We start from the raw sequence: 18,723 nt of genomic DNA on the forward strand, positions 1-18,723 counted from the left end.
GCAATCAAATTGTCAATAATATTCAAGAATACTAATTCTTAAAGACCTGATACAGAATAGTGTCAGTTGTAACTCAATGTTTAGTACTCTTGCCTCTGGGTCAGAAGGTTGTGTACTCAATTCTGCAGAGGTTTGAGCACAAAATTTAGACTGACACTCCAATTAAGGTTGAGGGACTGCTGCACTGTTGGAGCTGCTGCTTTCAGATATTAAACCTAGACCCTGTCTGTACCCTCAGCTGGATGTGTGGATGGTATGATATTGAGGAAGAGCAGGTGAGTTTTCCATCCTGTCCTGGCCAATATTTATTCCTTAAACAATACACTGCAATAGATAATGTAGTCATTACCAAATTGTTATTTTGGGTACCTTGTGTATAGATTGGTTGCCACGTTCCTACATTACAATAATGACTACACTGTGAAGAACAGTACTTCATTGGCTGAATAGTGCTTTGGGATGTCCTGATGTCGTGAAAAATGCCTTATGAATGCAATTCTTTCTGCTCCTTACTGCTTATTAAATGATCTAGTTATGTAACGAAAAACGTAATCTTTTAAATAAATATATCTACCACTTAAAGAACAGATCATATATGCAAATTGGTCTTTGATGATATTTCTGCTATATCATTAATATGATAGATCAAAGAACCATATTCTTGAATAAATGTTATACCATACCTTCACTTCTCCTGTTAGACCACCAACAAACAGGTAAGCATTTTCATCCACATCAAGAATTGTATAGCCTTCAGGTGATACTGCACTATATGTGGTTGGCATGATGCTTGCCCTTGGACCATCTAGCGCACGTACAGAAACTGTACCATTTCTTCTAAACCTTTTTTAATAAAAAAAGATGATCAATTACTGTTGTAGTTTACAAATTAAGAGATAATTGAAGATGGGACATTGCAGAATAAAATTAAATTTATTTCAAATGAAATTTAATTTTTGCTGCAAGCTTCAATAGCCAATGTATAATATTCTTTTCATCGTAGGAAGATGAAGGTAAGAAAATAATTATTGTGATAGCGAAAATAAAGAGTTAATACTAGGGCACTAGAATATGAAACGAACAATGTGAGGATTTTTAAAAATCATCCCCTTGCTTAACTTCTTTTCTCATACTTTTACATAGAAATACAGAAAATTTTTGTCAATGAAGGAGGCCATTTCAACCATTCATGTCTACGCTGGCCGAAAAGGAGCTATCGAGCCAGTTTGCACTTTACAGCTCTTGGTCCATGGCCCTGTGGGGTATGGCACTTCAAATGCACATCCAAGAGATGAGAGCATCTGCTTCTCCCACCCTTTCAGTTCCTGACCCTGACCGCCCTCTGGGTGAAAAGAATCTCCCCTCAACTCGTTTTTGCTTTAAATCTATGTTCCATAGTTATTGACCTCCCTGCTGAGGGAAATAGATTCTTCCTGTTCACTCTATCTAGGTTCCTCACTTAATACACCTCATTAAACGTCCTCTCAGTTTCCTCGGTTCCAAAGTAAAAAACATTCTCTAGCTTATCCAACCTTTTCTCCTAGATAAAGTTCTCCATTCCTGGCAACATCCTTGTAAATCTCCTCTGTACCCAGTGGAGCAATTTTTAAATCCTCCAAAACACTGTTCTCTGAACAAGCTGGGTGCAATGGAATCTTTTCTAATCCTTAGTTGGGCTTATATTAACCACTTTGCTTAGACATATGAAAATACAAGGATCACCTACATTGTTCCAATTGTGAGATTTATAAGGTTATTATATTTTGGGACTGTATCTTTAAATTTAGGGTAAATGTATGGGTTATGTGACCTGCCCAGCAGTCTGCCTGACAGCGAGCCAGGGTGAAAACAGAAAATTCTGGAAAGACTCAGCAGGTCTGGCAGCATCTGTGGAGAGAGAAACAGAGCTAATGGTTCGAGTCCGTAAGACTCCTCTTCAGAGCTTTGAAGAAAAGTCATATGGACTTGAAACAAGTGCCAGGCAATGACCATCTCCAACAAGACAGAATCTAACCATCACCCCTTGATGTTCAGTGGCATTACCATCACTGAATCCCCCACTATCAACATCCTGGGGGTTACTATTGACCAGAAACAGAACTGGACTAGCCATATAAATACTGTGGCTACAAGAGCAGGTCAGAGGCTAGGAATCCTGTGATGAATAATTCACCTCCTGACTCCCCAAAGCATGTCCACCATCGACAAAGCACAAGTCAGGAGTGTGATGGAATACTCCCCACTTGTCTCAATGAATGCAGCTCCCACAAAACTCAAGAAGCTTGACACTATGCAGGACAAAGCAGCCTGTTTGATTGTTTTTGGATGTGGTGCCATTCACTCCCTACACCACTGATGCGCAGTAACAGCAGAGTGTACCTTCTACAAAACGCACTGCAGAAATTCACCAAGCCTCCTAAGACAGCACCTTCCAAACCCATGACACTACTATCTAGAAGGACAAAGGCAGCAGATAGATGGGAACACCGCCACCTGGAAGTTCCCCTCCAAGTCACTCACCATCCTGACTTGGAAATATATCACTGTTCCTTCAATGTCACTGGGTCAAAATCCTGGAACTCCCTCCCAAAGAGCACTGTGGGTATACCTACACCACATGGACTGCAGCGGTTCAAGAAGGCAGCTCACCACCACCTTCTCAAGGGCAACTAAGGATGGCCAATAAATGCTGGCCCTGCCAGCTAAGCCCACATCCCGTGAATGAATTAAAAAAAAACCTGTTGAGTTTTTCCAGCATTTTGTGTTTTCATTTCAGATTTCCAGCATCTGCATTGAGCCTGAGTGGTTGATTGTTAGGGATCAAAGGAAGACACAGTTTTACTGAAAGGTACAAGATAATTACTCCTGGGGACAATGACCTGAGTACAATCCCTGAGTATACCATGAGTAGACCCTGAGGCCTGTGAAGCTGTCAAGGGAACTGTCAAGATGTCAAGGCATTTAAATCTCCTGGTCTTTACACTTTTGAAAACCCTTTCTGCAATTTTTTAAAAATCAGTGCACGTCATTCACTCTGTTAACATAAGCCTGAGGGTTATCATTACAAGACTTGTGCTGCAGGACTGATTTCATAATCTATCATTATCACTGTGGGGTGCCTATCGGTTCACAGTTTGATTGACAGATCCAACTGCTTATAAAGTCTTTGAAATGGGGCTATGAATAAAAATGCATGTTTTCATAAGGGATTAAGTAGTTCGAGGAAGTTAAATATAGTGAATGTTTTTTTAAAAATCAGAATTTTTTTTTAAAATAGTAAATTAATTAAGAATTGTATTTTATTTCATCTCAGCATGGGTCCTGAGGTCCACTCATGGTGGATACTGGGTGAATTGGCATGGAAGGTGTAAGAGCTCAGGGTGGTGGGTGGTGGGCATGGGTTGGCATTAATTGGCATTAAGTTGGAATAGGGCCTATAAATGGTATAGGTTGGCATGGAGGATATGAGGGGCCATGGGGGTGGGTGGTCATAAGTGGCATGGATGGGGCATGAGGATTGTGTGGTGGGTGAGGCAGCCTTGGTTCCTATTTGTAGGCTCCAATTAAAATGATGGTGGGAGGAAAGGCAGCAGGAACAGTGTGGTCAGTTCTGCTTCATGAGTCCACCACTATCCTGTTCCCACTCATCCCACTTAGGGATGAAAATTGAAGCCATAATATTTCAAACAAGGCAGTGAAATTTCACTGCTAACAGACTGGTTTACATGTACCCATGGGTTCTATTGATTCATTGTTTTATTTTTAATCAAAACTACAATCCAAACAGCAATGTGGATGATTTGTTCCCAATGTGAGGTACTAAGACCTCGCACTGTGTATTTTTATAAATTATATATAGATATGCTCATTGCTATTTCTGAAATTTTAAAACTGAACAAGGACCTTTAGAATGGCTGAACTTACGGGCGGAATTTTGTGTGCCCACTGGCATCAGGCGCGTTTGGCAGTGTGAGCGGACAATGTGACGAAAAGGCCAAAAATCAGTTACACGACATCATGAAACCAATTCGCAATCGTCTGCTCTGCCTGTCATTGCGGGTCTCATTTCCCACAAACGGACATTGGAAACCTCATTGTAATACATCCGCATATCATTGTAAGCCCAGCTCGCTGGAATCATCCCCGAAGCTAGATCATCCACCCATGTTGGCGGGAAAACTTGTCGGTGTAGAACACGTCCTGACAAGTGAGACATTTAGAAGTCAGGGCTTACTATCAGGGCCTTGCTCACACTGTGGACATACAAGAAGCAAAAGATGCTGGAGCCCGACAGCAACAGGACCTTAGAGGAATGTCCATCACACGCTGCGTGGATTCTCATGGACATGGCTCCACCGCGAAGCAGCTCACGGAAGGTGGAAAGTCACCACTGAGGGTTTGTTCACAACGGATGATGGTCAAGGGGGTGGAGAGGAAGGTCCAGCTGTGATTGGGAGAGGAAGGTCTAGGATCAACTGGGAATGGAAGGTATGTCTGATGGGGAGGGGGGGGTGTGGGGGGGGAAGAGAGGGAGGGGGTGAGGCTGGGATGGGGTCAACAAGGGCGTCAGGGGGGTAAGGTTGAGAGAAGGGAACTAAGGTTTTAGAAGTTGAAGTTAGGAGGGTGTTGCCAGATGAGTTTGGGGGGGTGGGAGTACAGGTGGAGGAAGGGGCAACAGGGGAGAACATGGCAAGTGGGGAAGTAGGTGTAAGGGAGGAGGAAGATGTAAGGGAAAGAAAGAGTTTGGAGGGGGAAGGAGTCCGGAGAGGAAGGAGGAGTCCAGAGAGGACAAGGAGTAAGGGTGGAGGAAGAAATAAATGTGGAGGAAACAGTTATATAGGGGAAAAGTAAGGCGGGAGGAAGGAGTCAGGAGAGGGGACGGAGAAGGGTGACAGAAGAAGTAAGGCACGGGGGAGTCCAGATAACTAACAGGCCGTTGGTCGGGGGGGGGGGGGGGGGGGGGGGGGAGTCCGAGGGTGGGGAAGTCCAGAATGGGAGGAAGGAGTTCCAAAGAGGGTGGCAGAATCCCGGTGGCTGGAAGGAGATCTAAAAGGAGAAGGAATTCCAAAAGGGGAAGGAGTTCCAAGAAGGAAGGAGTTCGGAAGTGGGGAGGCATATCCAAGTGAACATGCAAGGGAGGGCTCTGTTGAGTCTACGACATCCTCCTGGGAAGGGAACTGAGGATGGGGGTCACAGGAGAAAATGGTGAGAACAACTGAGGGCAGAGTGAGGCAGTACGGTGGGAGGGTGACAGTGCAATGATATAGGTAGAAGGAACTGCAAGGGTGGTTGGTAAGGACTCGGAGGCAGATGCAGACACTGGGAGTGGGAAGGAGGAGGAGGTTGGGTAAGTTAATGTGGATGGGGGTGGGATTTTCAGGAAGGAAGAGAACGTGCATGTTCACCTGGACATCACCGAAAGAAAAAGGTTGTGCCTGGAGGTCACAGAGGGGAGGCGGAAGGTGATGCCAGGGGGGTCAACAGTGATGGGGTAAAAGGAAATAGGTGACTGGGGGAGGGGAAAGGACAGGGGACCAGAAGAAAAATGTTAGTCGCATCATGCTCACTAAATCGAAAGTGAAACAAGAGTCGTGGTGGGTGAGATCAGAAGCTGCATGGGAGTGTGATCAATGGGTGGGCGGAGATGCAGGTCAGCTCAGGTGGACAACTCAAAGCGAGCCCCATTGAAAATGCTCAGGGCATTGAGATGAGTGTGATGGAGGCAGGATCTGTGTGTGTGGGAGAGTGATCACACGAGGATCCAAAAAGACCCTGTCACACACACATACAAACACTTCTCCCTCCAGAATCACTCATGGGCCGGCTGTGTGCAGCTGAATTGCTAGTCAGGGGCTGGGTGGTGGGAATGCAATGGAAGGACTCGCAAAGCCTGTCAATGAAGCTGAAAGACACCATTACACATTATTCAATGAAAGTGAATATATTTTCAGATTATAAAAGTGATAAAATGTGGTCATGCATGCAACCACTTGTGATCAGAAATTCTTAACTTTTCTCGGCCTACCACTTTTTCTAGGTGCTGTCCAGACATTTGCACATTATTCAACTGAATATATTTCCAGATTGTAACATGACAAAATGTATTCACCCATGTAACCAACTGTGACCAGAATTTCTTAACTTTTGAGCGCCTTAGACTTTAGCTGCTGTCCTGACATCTGCAGCAGCATGGAGACAGCCTATACAATTGTTGGCCCTGTTGCCTCTGATAACTATTGCATGGGTCCTCTGGAGATCTGAGGCCTTGAGGGCCCCAGCTTGCTTTGGCTACCCTCCAGTGGGCCAGCTGCTCCCTCTGCGGTGACAGAGGATGAGGTTGAGGGGCTCACAGGCAAAGGGGACTCAGAGGGAGAGGACAGCCTCTGAGACTCCTGAATGAATAACCTAGGGATGTCCAGCTGCCGCTCCTCCTCCCCTCAGGTGCCCTAGGGCCCCAGCCTGACTCCTTAAGAGGAAGGAGCACCTGGAGGAATGTTGAGGTTCTCGTTTCCCCCTCGTATTGCCATTGTAGGAACTTACCCATGGCTACCGATGATGAAGTGCAGGTCTGTGCACATCTCCATGTTCTGCTGGACCAGGGTCTCCATGGCATTCACTGTCTTTCCCATGGAGACCTTCATTCACACACATATGGGCACCACTTCATCAGTAAGCAAGCAGATGCATGCCTCTGCCTCGTGTGCCACTCTATTGAGGGCTTCCAACAGCTCTACGTGATGTTCCTGTGCTTTCTGCTGACTCTCCAGGATGAGTTGGAAGGCCAAATCCAGAGGCTCGACATCTGACTTGGACCTCACAGATGTCTCTTCCCCAGAAGTCCTCCAAGTGCCAGGGAGTTCAGCTGAGTCTGCCTCCTCCTGTTCCGGACATGTGTCCGTTCAGTGACCACCAGACTGTGAACCCCAGCATGCTCTAGATCTAGGTCCCCACCAAGGTGTGTTTCCCTGCAGGTGGTGGGTGTGTTTAAGTGTTGTGACAGGTCTTCCAGGTTGCTTATTTCTAGCTGTTCAATGCAGGAGGAGTCCTCTTGGCTGGAGGTGAGGATCTGGAGCTGAGGGGCTGGCTGGCTGAGGGTGTTGGTTACTTGGCAGAGCTCCCCGTGAACCAAAGTTGAGATAATTAGTGCATGGCCGCAGAGTCAAAAGCAGGAAAGAGAGCACTCACATTTGCATTGAGAGACGGAAGATGTGGTACAGGATACTCATGACAATGTTCAACACCGACCTCACCATCACCTCAGACAGTCCATGTCCTCACCAGTGAGTACGATAGCATACTCCTATGGAGGGGCCTAATGTGGGCCACTCCACCCCTGGTCTGGGACCTGACCCTACTGGTGTGAGCCAGCTTCTCTTTCATGAGAGAGTGTGTGCAGAACACATGGCACTGCATGGAATGTTTATGTGGTCAGCAGAGCTATGGGTGGGATAAAGATGCAAGCTCGAAGGATATGAGTCTAATGGAGATGTGAGGGTGTGCGTGAGAGTTAGTGATGTTGTCCCTTGAGGTGTGAGATCCCTGTGGATGTGTAATGGGTTTGAGAGTGTGTGAGTTGAGAGTGATAAGAAGAGTGACTTACCCTGGCGGAACGGATGAGACCATTCATCCTGTTGTGGCACTAGGTGGCTGTCCTCATTTGCAGGATATTGGTGCTGACCACCACTTCCCATGCTGGAGATGTCACCGTGTTTGCTGGCCTTTGCCAGAGCAAGGTAGAGGACATCACTGCTGGACTCCAAGGTATCCAAAAGACATTCCAGGGACGCGTCAATAAATCAGGGGGTGCAGTCTTCTTGCCCTTCGGGGCCATGTCTTTCATGCAGCAGGCCTGGTCTTGAAGCACAGAGGTGTGCGCACGGCTGCACTTTAAATATGGAGACATGGAGCCCAATGTGATAAAGTGGTGAGGTGCTATTATGGCGGGCAAATGAGAGCTGACCCACTATTAAAATTGTGTGTTTCCTGGGAATGCATAATTAATGCATTAATAATGATGTGGGATTGGGAAGATACGACATGAAAAGTTGCCAGTGCAGCTGGCAGGTAAATGTCCTTTTCCTGCCCGTCACCACACCATCACTGCAAATCTGAGATGATTCTGCCCTATGTCTCTCTGTGACTCCTGAACAAAAGAAGCTACTTGGCAGTTTCAGGAAAATTCACACCTCGTTATCTCTGAGGACCCACTAACAACCACTGTATACTGTACAGCCCAACTCCAAAGAGAGCGATACAAAGGCCATTGGCATTTAATACCCCAGGCTGGCCAGAAGGAGATGGGGCATCTGCTAAGAAAAAGGTTCTGCAACCTCTCTTTCAATTCCTAATGGCTGAGACATTTAACAGTATTTGGATTCCAGACATTTGACACACATCATTTGTCACAGGCCTGGTGGAGAGTTGGGAGTTATGTGACGTGAGTCTCTGGCTTGTGGAACAAGTAATATTACCTTGCTGAACTGCATAGCTCAATCTGCTCTTTACCATCTAATTAGCAGCTTCACAGACATGGAGTTCTGCCTAGGTGGAGTACCTGGCTCGCACCTTTATTGCTTCTGCTGGCAATTATGTACCATCACCTACAAGACAGGCATGCAGAGATAAATCTATCTCACCGGGTACGGTCATCACCATCGGAAAAGTGAATTAATCAGCATTGGCTTTCAACCCAATGACCTCCATGAAGGAATGCTGTACTGGACTTTGAATCTGGATTCTGCAACCCGCATGAAACCATACTTCTTTCCTCTGTGGTCTCAGTACTGTCAATCTTTCTTTTCTCTATCCCTCTCTTTACTATCTGAATGCGAGGGGGACATTGAAAACCCACTTTTGCATTTTGACTGTATGCAAATAAACTAACTCTTTGCGTTCATCCTATTTCGAGTTTGCTGTGGGGTTATTAATAGAAAATTGGATCATATCTAAACCGAGGTGTTGGGAAATATGCCACCACTTATAGAGGGAAACAAATCAAATCGCCTTTCTGTTTATGGATGGGTGGTGAGGAGAAATTAGTGCTGTTTAAATTAACCTCCCTCCGGTTCGTAGCACCAAGCCCTCACATACTACAGACAGAGTGTCATATTACTATACTGACCAACCACCTGGATATTTAAAACTCTGTGAAAGAAGAACACCACTGATAAGTTGAAGAGCAGGTTTTATTAGTATACGCCCTTGATGAAGGAGAGTTCTTGCCATCAGGAGTGGAACTTTGTAAAAAAAAGTCTTGAAATGCCATAGTTTAGTGTAAATAAAAGAATGCCTATTCACAGTTGCATTCCAAATGATTTGAGAAACAGATTTAGTCAGAAGAAATAAATTTAGAAGTGTGAAACTTACCTAGAGGCTTCAATTCTGTACCAGTACTGGTCATTAATGATCAAGTCTGGATATTCAACACGTCCAACACCAGATCCTACATCCCACAGGAAGTTGACTTTGCCTTTTCGCATCTCAATTGCTAAGAAGTCAGTCTGTTGAATAATAGTAAAATCAAAGTTGAAGGTTAATTTAGGAACCACACTAAAACTTTGATTTATTGTTTTTCAGAGAAAGCAATATCTGTATCATGCAAAATCTTCAAACACAGCAATGCAATGTGCAAAATGCTCCTTAAAATATATAGGCTACGGACATAGAATCATAGAATGGTTACAATGCAGAAAAATCCATTCAACCTATTCTGTCCTTGCCAGCGCTCTGCAAGAGCCATCCAGCCAATCTCACTCCCCTGCCATTTCCCACAACCCTACAATTTTTTACTCTTCAGATAATTATCCAATCTTTTGAAAGCCACAATTGAATCTGCCTCCACCACAATGCTGCTGGTTCAAAGCCAAATCAATTAAAAAATTCAGATTCTCTATCTATAACAAGCAATTTGGAAATCTCACTTAGTATACATGCTAACATTAAGTATTTAAATAGATAATTGATTCATCAATTAATATTCCACAATTCTTTTAACCCATTTGGTACTGATTTCTCTATTAAGTTTTAAAGTACATGCATTCACACATTCTTGGCTCAGCTGTAACACTGACACTGAGTTAGAAGGTTGCAGGGTGAAGCTCCACTTGAAAGACTTAAGCATATAGTCTATGCTGGCACATCAGTGCAGTAATGAGGGAGTGTGGCACTGGCAGAAGTGCCATCTTTCATGAGATATAAAACTGAGACCAATCTGTGCTCTTTGATGGACATAAAGGATTCCATGACTTTATTTGAAGAGGATTAGAGGAGTTCCCCTGATATTCTGATCAACATTTGTCTCTCAGGCAAAATCAGTAAAAGTGAACTGACAATCATTGCTATTTGTAGGACCTTGCTGTGAATTAATTGGTTGTCGCACTTCTATATATTATCAGTGACTAAACTCCATAAGTATTTTATTCACTCTGAAGCATTTTGGGATGCCCTGAGGATGTGAAAATATAAATACAAATGCTTTCTTCATTCTTCCACAATGAACTATGCTCAAACAGAACAACTGTTTTGTGAATTAGTGGTACATGCTGTAATTCTAATCCCAACTCATACTCCACTGGCAGTGCAAGATAGTTGAATTGGCCTAAAGCTTATAGTATATTATTCCACACAGCTAATATTCTATAAATTTACTTTAAGTACTAGCATTAAGAGAACCCATGAAATTCCACAGCTCTTATTATTTTCATAGTACTCTCCAAATAAAATCTTAAAGTTGAAAACTTTTCACAAACTAGAGACTCTGAATGCTTAAAATGTATTGTTTCATATAATATCCCAGTTGGACTATAGTAAGCCACTATCTGTTATACCTGGCCTTTCCTATGGCATCTGACTGTTCTACATGAAAGACCACTGTGGGGATTTAGATTACAGGTCAGAAATTGGTTTAACAGCCTGTAACTTCTGTTTGTTATTGCAATATAATAGTGATTTGTAAATGTAGAGTACTTTATTTTTATTCATTCATGGGATGTGGGTATTGCTGGCTAGTATTTGTTGCCCATCCCTGATTGCCCTTGAGAACATGGTGGTAAATCAACTTCTTGAACCATTGCAGTCCACATGATGGAGGTACACCCACAGCACTGTGGAGGGAATTCAGGGCTTTGACCAAGTGACAGTAAAGAAACAGTGATTTATTTCCAAGTCAGAATGGTATTCAACTGAAGGGGAACTTGCAGGGACTGGCTTTCCCATTCTTCTGATGTCATAGTTCTTCTAGGTATTAGAGGCGGCGGGTTTGGAAGGTGCTGTGAAGGAACCTTGGTGAGTTGCTGCACTGCATTGTGCAGATAGTACACACTTGCAGTCGCAGAGTGCCAGTGGTGGAAGGAGTAAATGTTTAATGTGGTGAATGGGGTGCCAGTCAAGCAGGTTGCTTTACCCTGGGTGGTGTTGAGCTTCTTGAGTGTTGTTGGAGTTGCACTCACCCAGGCAAGTGGAGAGTGTTCCATCACATTTTTGACTTGTGTCTTGTAGATGGTGGACAAGCACTAGGAGCCAGCAGGTAGTTAGTTACTTGCTGCAGGATTCGCAGCCTCTGATTAGCCCTTGTAACAATAGTATTTATTGTAGCAGGCCCAATAAAACTGCTGATGCTGTCTGATTAGTAGACTGTTGGTGGTTGGTAGAGTTCACTGTGAGGTTGGTACATGATTACTGTGGGTATGGTAGACTGTCATTGTGTGAATGATGGACTGTCACTAAGGTTGATAGAATAGTGATGAGACTGACTGCATTGACAGATGTACCAGCTTTCGCTTCTCTTGTCCATTACTAACGGGCTAACCAGAATGCGTCTGCTGAGACCATACGATCTTTCATAGCACTGGACCAATGACCCCAGGCAGGAAAGGAGTTAAGGCAGAAGATGAATAAGATCAGCCATGATTGTATTGAATGGCAGATGAGGGTCAAAGACTACTCATGCTCCTATTTTTTTTATGTTCTTATGTACCCTAAGCCTCTAATGGTGAACCTATGCGGTGTACTCTCAATGATCCTAATTTCTCCTAGATAACTGGACACCTAAAAATGTATTTAAACTGTACAAAACCGTGACCTAACCCAGGATTTCTCAGGTGGGAGTCTGCGACCCCCCCCCCCCACCCCCCCACCCCCGGCACAGCGGCTCCCTGTCTCCACACTGAAGTGAATCTAAAGTCTAACTGCCAGTCTTCAGCCAATTTGATTCACGCCACATGATATCAAGAAATGGCTGAAGGCACTGGATACTACACAGGCTATGGGCCCTGACAATATTCTGGCAATAGTACTGAAGATTTGTGCTCCAGAACTTGCTGTGCCCCTAGCCAAGCTGTTCCAGTGCAGCTACAAAACTGGCATCTACCCGGCTATATGGAAAATTGCCACGGCATGTCTTGTACACAAAAAGCAGGATAAATCCAACCTGGCCATCAGTCTGTTTTCCATCATCAGTAAAGTAGTGGAAGAGGTCATCAACAGTGCTATCAAACAGCACTTGCTTAGCAATAACCTGCTCACTGATGCCCAGTTTGGATTCCGCCAGGGCCACTCAGCCTTGATTACTTCATTACAGCCTTGGTTCAAACATGGGCAAAAGAGCTGAACACCCAACATGAGATGAGAGTGATTACCCTTGACATCAAGGCAGCATTTGACAGAGTGTGGCCTCAAGGAGCTCTAGAAAACCTGGCATCAATGGGATTAAGGGAGAAAACTCTCCGCCTGTTGGTGTCAGATCTAGCACAAAAGAAGATGGTTGTGGTTGTTGGAGGTCAGTCATCTCAGCTCCAGGACATCACTGCAGGTGTTCCTCAGGGTAGTGTTCTCAGCCCAACCATCTTCAGTTGCTTCATCAATGACCTTCCTTCCATCATAAGGTCAGAAGTGGGGGTGTTTGCTGACGATTGCACCATGTTCAGCACCATTCGCGACTTCGCAGATACTGAAGCAGTCCATGTCCAAATGCAGCAAGACCTGGACAATATCCGGGCTTGGACTGACAACTGGCAAGTAACATTTGCACCACACAAGTGCCAGGCAATGACCATCTCCAACAATAGAGAATTCAAACATAGCCTCTTGATGTTCAATGGCAAAACCATCACTGAATCCCCCAATATCAACATCCTAGCGGTTACCGTTGATCAGAAATTCAACTGGACTAGCCATATAAATACTGTGGCTACAAGAGCAGGTCAGAGGCTAGGAATTGTGCGATGGGTAACTCACCTCCTGACTCCACAAAGCCTGTCCACCATCTACCATCCCCACTTGTAGGAACTGCACTCGTCCAGGCAACACTCAAGAAGCTTGACCCTGTCCAGGACAAAGCAGCCCATTTGATTGGCACCACATCTACAAAAACTCACTCCCTCCACTACCGACGCACAACAGCAGCAGTGTGTACCATCCACAAGCTGCACTGCAGGAATTCACCAAGGCTCCTTTGACAGCACTTTCCGAACCCACAACCACTGCCATCTAGAAGGACAGGTACAGCAGATAGATGGGAACGCCAGCACCTGGAAGTTCCCCTCCAAGTCACTCACCATCCTGACTCAGAAATATATCACCGTTCCTTCACTGTCGCTGGGTCAAAATCCTGGAACTCTCTTCCTAACAGCACTGTGGGTGTAGCTACACCACATTGACTGCAGCGGTTCAAAAAGGCAGCTCACACCACCTTAAGGCCAACTAAGGATGGGCAATAAATGCTGGCCCAGCCAGCGAAGCCCACATCCCATGAATGAATAAATTTAAAAAGTAAATTTAATGCCAACCCTGAAAACACCTTAAGTATCCATGCTTTACCTTTCAGCCAAGTAACCGATTGACATTAGTACGGTATCACTTCAGTCCCTGACCCCAAACACGCACAGGACATAAAGAGCTGGAAACTGCTGGTCAATGGTCAGTCCTTGTGAACTGTCCATTGTTGGCTTCAAACATAACTGCTTCAAATGAAACAAACCCAATAATATAAATATTACTAAAAACGCAGCAGTCGGCTTTCAAAGAAAGGATTCATTCTAGGTGCTGAAAAAAATCCTGGTTGAAGACATTGCAATTTGATTGTTCAGTCAATAGATGGGGACAAACTCATTTTTAAAGCAGTCATGCTAAATTTGGTAAGCTCAGCTTCTCAAAAAAATGAATTTGCTATAAATTGAACCATTTTAAAATGGTGCAGTTGGCTCTTTGCTCTCTCATCATATCCCTTTTTCTTTGCTTCAAATATTCATCTTGCTTTTCATTAAAAGATACTATGATTTTTGTCTCAATAATTCCCTAATCCCAAAGCATTCCGTGTTCCAACAATCCTCTGCCTATGGAATTGTCTCCCAACATCTCTCCTCTGTGCTAGAATGGGAATTTTCAATTGACAACCCCTCGTGACTGACGTCACTATTCTATCAACCTCAGCAACAGTCTATCAACCACGCAATGACAGTCGACCAACATCACAGTGACAATCTACCAAGCTCACATTGACAGTTGACCAAACTTAGTAACAGTTTACCAACCACACAGCAATAGTCTGCTAATCACACAGAACCTACACACCACACAGTGGTAGTTCACTAACCTCAAAGTTACAGTGTACCAACCTTGGTGACAGTCTCCTAACCTCGAGAACAGTTCACAAGATTAAGCATAGCCAAGCCAGGATGAATATTAAGCATGAAATATCTGTGTTTGTTGAAAATACCTTCACATTTGGCAGAAATGTTGCTCAGCAGCAGCAACAAATTTCACATTAGATAAGCAAAATAAAAATAAATATTTTTATGTTTAACTGTATAACTTATTTTTGTATAGTTAAAATACTGGTGCTACCGGGTTTTTATAATCTCAGAGTGGGGTGTCTCAAAAGCAAAAAGGTTGACAGGGATAATGGTGAAAGTGGTCTCGAAAGTGGGACTTTGTTTAAAGTGCTTCCACTTCTCATTTGTTGCATCCATCGTCAGTCAGCACCTGCAGAGATCTGGGGGAAGCAGTCATTAGTGCAATATGTCACAGGCTTCAAAAGCCAGAGGACATTAGCCAAGAGCAACTCAGCCATCAAAGGAGGAATTTGAGCAGCCACCCTGATCTCTACTAAAACCACAGGGGTTTCACCAGGTAGGAGCACGAGGAAAAAGATTAAAGATTTATAATAAAAACAGAAAATGCTGGAAATCCTCAGAGGGCAGAACTTTATGTCCCATGGGCAGACGCACACCCGACCTGATTGAGCGTAAAATCACGCAAGAAGACATCAGATGAACGTCCTGACATCATCCCCCGATATTTCGCTCGGCGGGCGCATGCAAAAGTCGGAAGCGTGCCAGTCAACAATTAAGAGGACAATTAAGCCCATTAATGGCACAATTGACTACTTTTCATGGTCCATCTAACCTTACAGTTGGCAGATGGGTGAATAGCTCAGGCGTACTTTGCATTTTTCATGAAGGGAGGGATGAGGTTTCCATTATTAAATCAAAAAACATAAAAATCTATGCTCAACAATTTTATAATGTATATGTTCAGGTGACCGATTGTGATGCTTGGACAATTGTTGTTCTGATTTTCAAAACTTTATTTCATGGTTTTTGGGTCAGCAGCTTTCCCTCAGCCCTCGCCGGCACCCGCAGAAACGTCATTTCCTGCCATCCTCCTGCTCCCACCCCGGCAGTGCTGAGTTTTCCAGCGCGTTTTACGCTAGCTGGCTTTAATTGGCCAGTTGGCGTGAAACGGCGGTCGGGGGCCGATTTTGGTCGGCCATCCATTTCCCGGCCACTCCCGAGACCACCAATCGCACCCGCCCGCTGAGCTGAAAATTCAGACCAGGAGGTAGGGAAGCTTCTGCAGGGAGAGAAACAGGGCTGATTAACTTGGGGGCAGGGGATGGCAGGGGATGGGAGCAGAGAGATCGTGCTGTCCCCAGGCCCCATACCCCACCCCCGGAAGCAAGGTCAGCATGGAGCCGACCCACTCCATGCCCACCTACCCTGTAGCCGTGATGTGCTGTGGGCAGCTTAGACAAGGGCCAAGTGGCCCTTTACTGAGGAGAAAGCCCTGCCCTCTGAAGCTGCCAGCTAATCCTTTGGCTAGTAGCTCCATCTGTCCCAGCAGCTGCAAAAGCATGTTAGTGGCTGCTGCCAGGACTGCAAGAGGAAAAGGAAGAAGGTCATGGATCCTTGGAACCAGGTAAGTCCAGGGTCATGGCCAGGGAGGGTTTGGGCAGGTCAGGGAGTGGGGTTGGAGGGAAATAGGTTTAAGGCTGCAGGCAGGTAGGAAGAAAGAAAGGGGGTATTCCATCTTAGGTTGGCTGCTCCGATCCGCAAAGGGTAGCGCCTGAAGATAGAACCCTGCATTCATTCCCGCCCTGTGAAGAGATTAATTTGAAAAAAAAAATCGGGCTGCCCACTTCCATCCGACTGCCAACGCCGAATGTTTTATGGCGTGGGCTGTGTATTATCGGGTCAATTAGCTTGGTAACAAGCCTAATTAACGCTTGATTACCTATTTAAACATGGTAAGTGGTTTGCCAATTTCGACACACGACCATCCCTCATATTATGGGGGTGAGCTAAGGGGTGGGTGGGGAGGTGGTGGAGTGGGCATCTGCCCCATTTTACGTGGCCCTCCATCCCTACCTGTCAAAAACAGGCTGGGGCCGGGGGCAGGTGGGGGCATGTAAAATGCAGCCCAGAGTTAATGTTTCAGGTCAAGGACCTTTCTTCAGAACTGAATGAAGATGAAAATATAATAGGCTTTGAGAAAGTGAAATGGTGGGGGGAGAAAGAAGAACAAACACCTGACCAGCACTCTGGTAATACAGATCCCATTTGGAACCAGTGCTAACATTGATGCCCACGCTACTCTTCTGCCACTGCTGTGAACAATGTTCCCATCCCCATAACACCCCAGGCACATGCTCTTCTATCCCGAAAAATCCCAGTGTCTCTAAGGGCAACTGCCTGAAATTCCAGTTTCTGCCACCATCTCCTGCAACTCTGACCACATCATGAGTGATACGGTTGAAACTCCAGATAAATATTCTATTAAGCTGGCCTTGTGTTATCAAGCAAAATCAAGTCATTCTTCATAGGTATGCAGGGCACTTGGAATGCCACCAGTGCTGCAGATGCAGCACAAGATCTCGACTAGCAGCCCCAAAATTTTGTTCAATGTTAAAATTTACTTTCAAGGCAATAAAGAAAATGACAAAAATCCAGAGTCTGCTCTGGAAAAGCATACTCACATATTTTGCACTACCAAGATAAAATAGTAGATTCTCAAGCTCTGACGTCTTCACATTCAGAACAATTGAATTGTAGGTGCCCTTTTTTATGTCAGGACGGTAAGTGCGGATACAATCACCACCAGATGAGACTGATACTTTTATCTAAAATAAGTGGCAACAAATAGTTATTGAATGGAGAGTAGCAAAGTTAAGAAAAATACTGAACTTATATTTGTCTTATTGATCAAGTTACTCACTGAGTTGGCATGTTTACGGGCTTGATTTATAAGCTCTTTGATGTGAGAGATGTTCTTGCCTAGAGTGTCCTGAAGATTTTTGATAGGTTTTAGTTTATTCAGCAACTTATCTGTCTTGTCTTCCAATTCTTTAACTTTCATATCAGCATCAGCAACTTAATGTGACGAGAAATAAATATAAATGTACAAATTATTGTTTCATCATTTATTCAGAATTAAAACCTATGAACTCACTTTGATACATCTTTTGTAAGAAAGGGGATTACTCATTATAATAGTCTTTATCATTTCAAACTGAAGTTTGTGACACAAACTTACCCATGGATCTTATCAACTTCCCATCTGCAGATAAAGAATAATGGTACCTACAGAAGATGTCTAAAACCTGTTTAACATTAACTTATTTAAACTCTCAGAGACGTTCCCATCCCTAAACTGGACCCCATCTGGGTGAGTACAAAAGGTCGGTGCAGTATTTTGTTGAGCAATCTCCACCTGAAAAATCCGTCCCATACCTTGCCCTTTTCCTCACACCCAGTTACATTGTTGCTATAGTGAGAACATTGCTAAATGTGAAGGTTTTTGAGATATATAGCAACATGAAAAGCCATGATCCATTCCTATATTTAACATGAGTATTTTGGATTGGCTATGTAATTTTAAAAAGCACTGAGTTTTAATGATAGGAAACATGCCACAATATTGCGATTTTTGTTGCTTCTGGAAACTTTCTGCTTTGTGTATTCGGTTTTCTTTGTGCAGTTGTTGACGCACTCCTTAATGTAACTGATTATATCAGGAATAAATCCCCACTCCTTAAAGCTTCTGGGTGGAGCTGAAGTTTAGAGCAATAGGAACTTCTGGTTTTTTAGGTATAATTTTATGAACTCACTGATTCTCATCCACTGGGAGCATAGGTTAGGCTTTTGGGCACAGGTGCCACAAGATTGTCATCCATTGACTTTAATGGATATAAAATCAAACTCTGAATATGATCCGCTGGCAGACAACAATCTCTGTTGGCAGCATGAATTTGCAAAAACTATCCTTGTGATGCTTGTATCTTCTCTGGGGATCCAGAATAACATGCAGACTACACTGGCATTGGGCAAAATGAGAAAACTGAAATGATCCTGAGAACATTGAGTGCAAAACCACAAATGAAATGTTACTTAACTTAGACATCATACAAAGTGTGAAAATGGAGCTGATAATATACTTGAGGCAAATGGG

The 18,723-nt window shown here is 44.2% G+C and overlaps 1 protein-coding gene across 2 annotated transcripts in view; it reads right to left on the reverse strand.

The window, feature by feature from the left end:
* lama2 (laminin, alpha 2) overlaps positions 1 to 18,723 on the reverse strand; it is a 588,604-nt gene that overhangs the window by 77,319 nt on the left and 492,562 nt on the right. For both annotated transcript variants that reach the window (XM_041187590.1, XM_041187589.1), the window contains exons 44-47: positions 17,491 to 17,645; positions 17,252 to 17,395; positions 9,367 to 9,500; positions 684 to 843 (exon numbers count right to left, since the gene is read on the reverse strand). In XM_041187590.1, coding sequence (XP_041043524.1) covers positions 684 to 843; positions 9,367 to 9,500; positions 17,252 to 17,395; positions 17,491 to 17,645 — 593 coding nt within the window. The remainder of the gene's footprint in view (positions 1 to 683; positions 844 to 9,366; positions 9,501 to 17,251; positions 17,396 to 17,490; positions 17,646 to 18,723) is intronic.

This window comes from Carcharodon carcharias, chromosome 5 (genome assembly GCF_017639515.1).
Source record: "Carcharodon carcharias isolate sCarCar2 chromosome 5, sCarCar2.pri, whole genome shotgun sequence".
Classification (NCBI taxonomy): Eukaryota; Metazoa; Chordata; class Chondrichthyes; order Lamniformes; family Lamnidae; genus Carcharodon; species Carcharodon carcharias.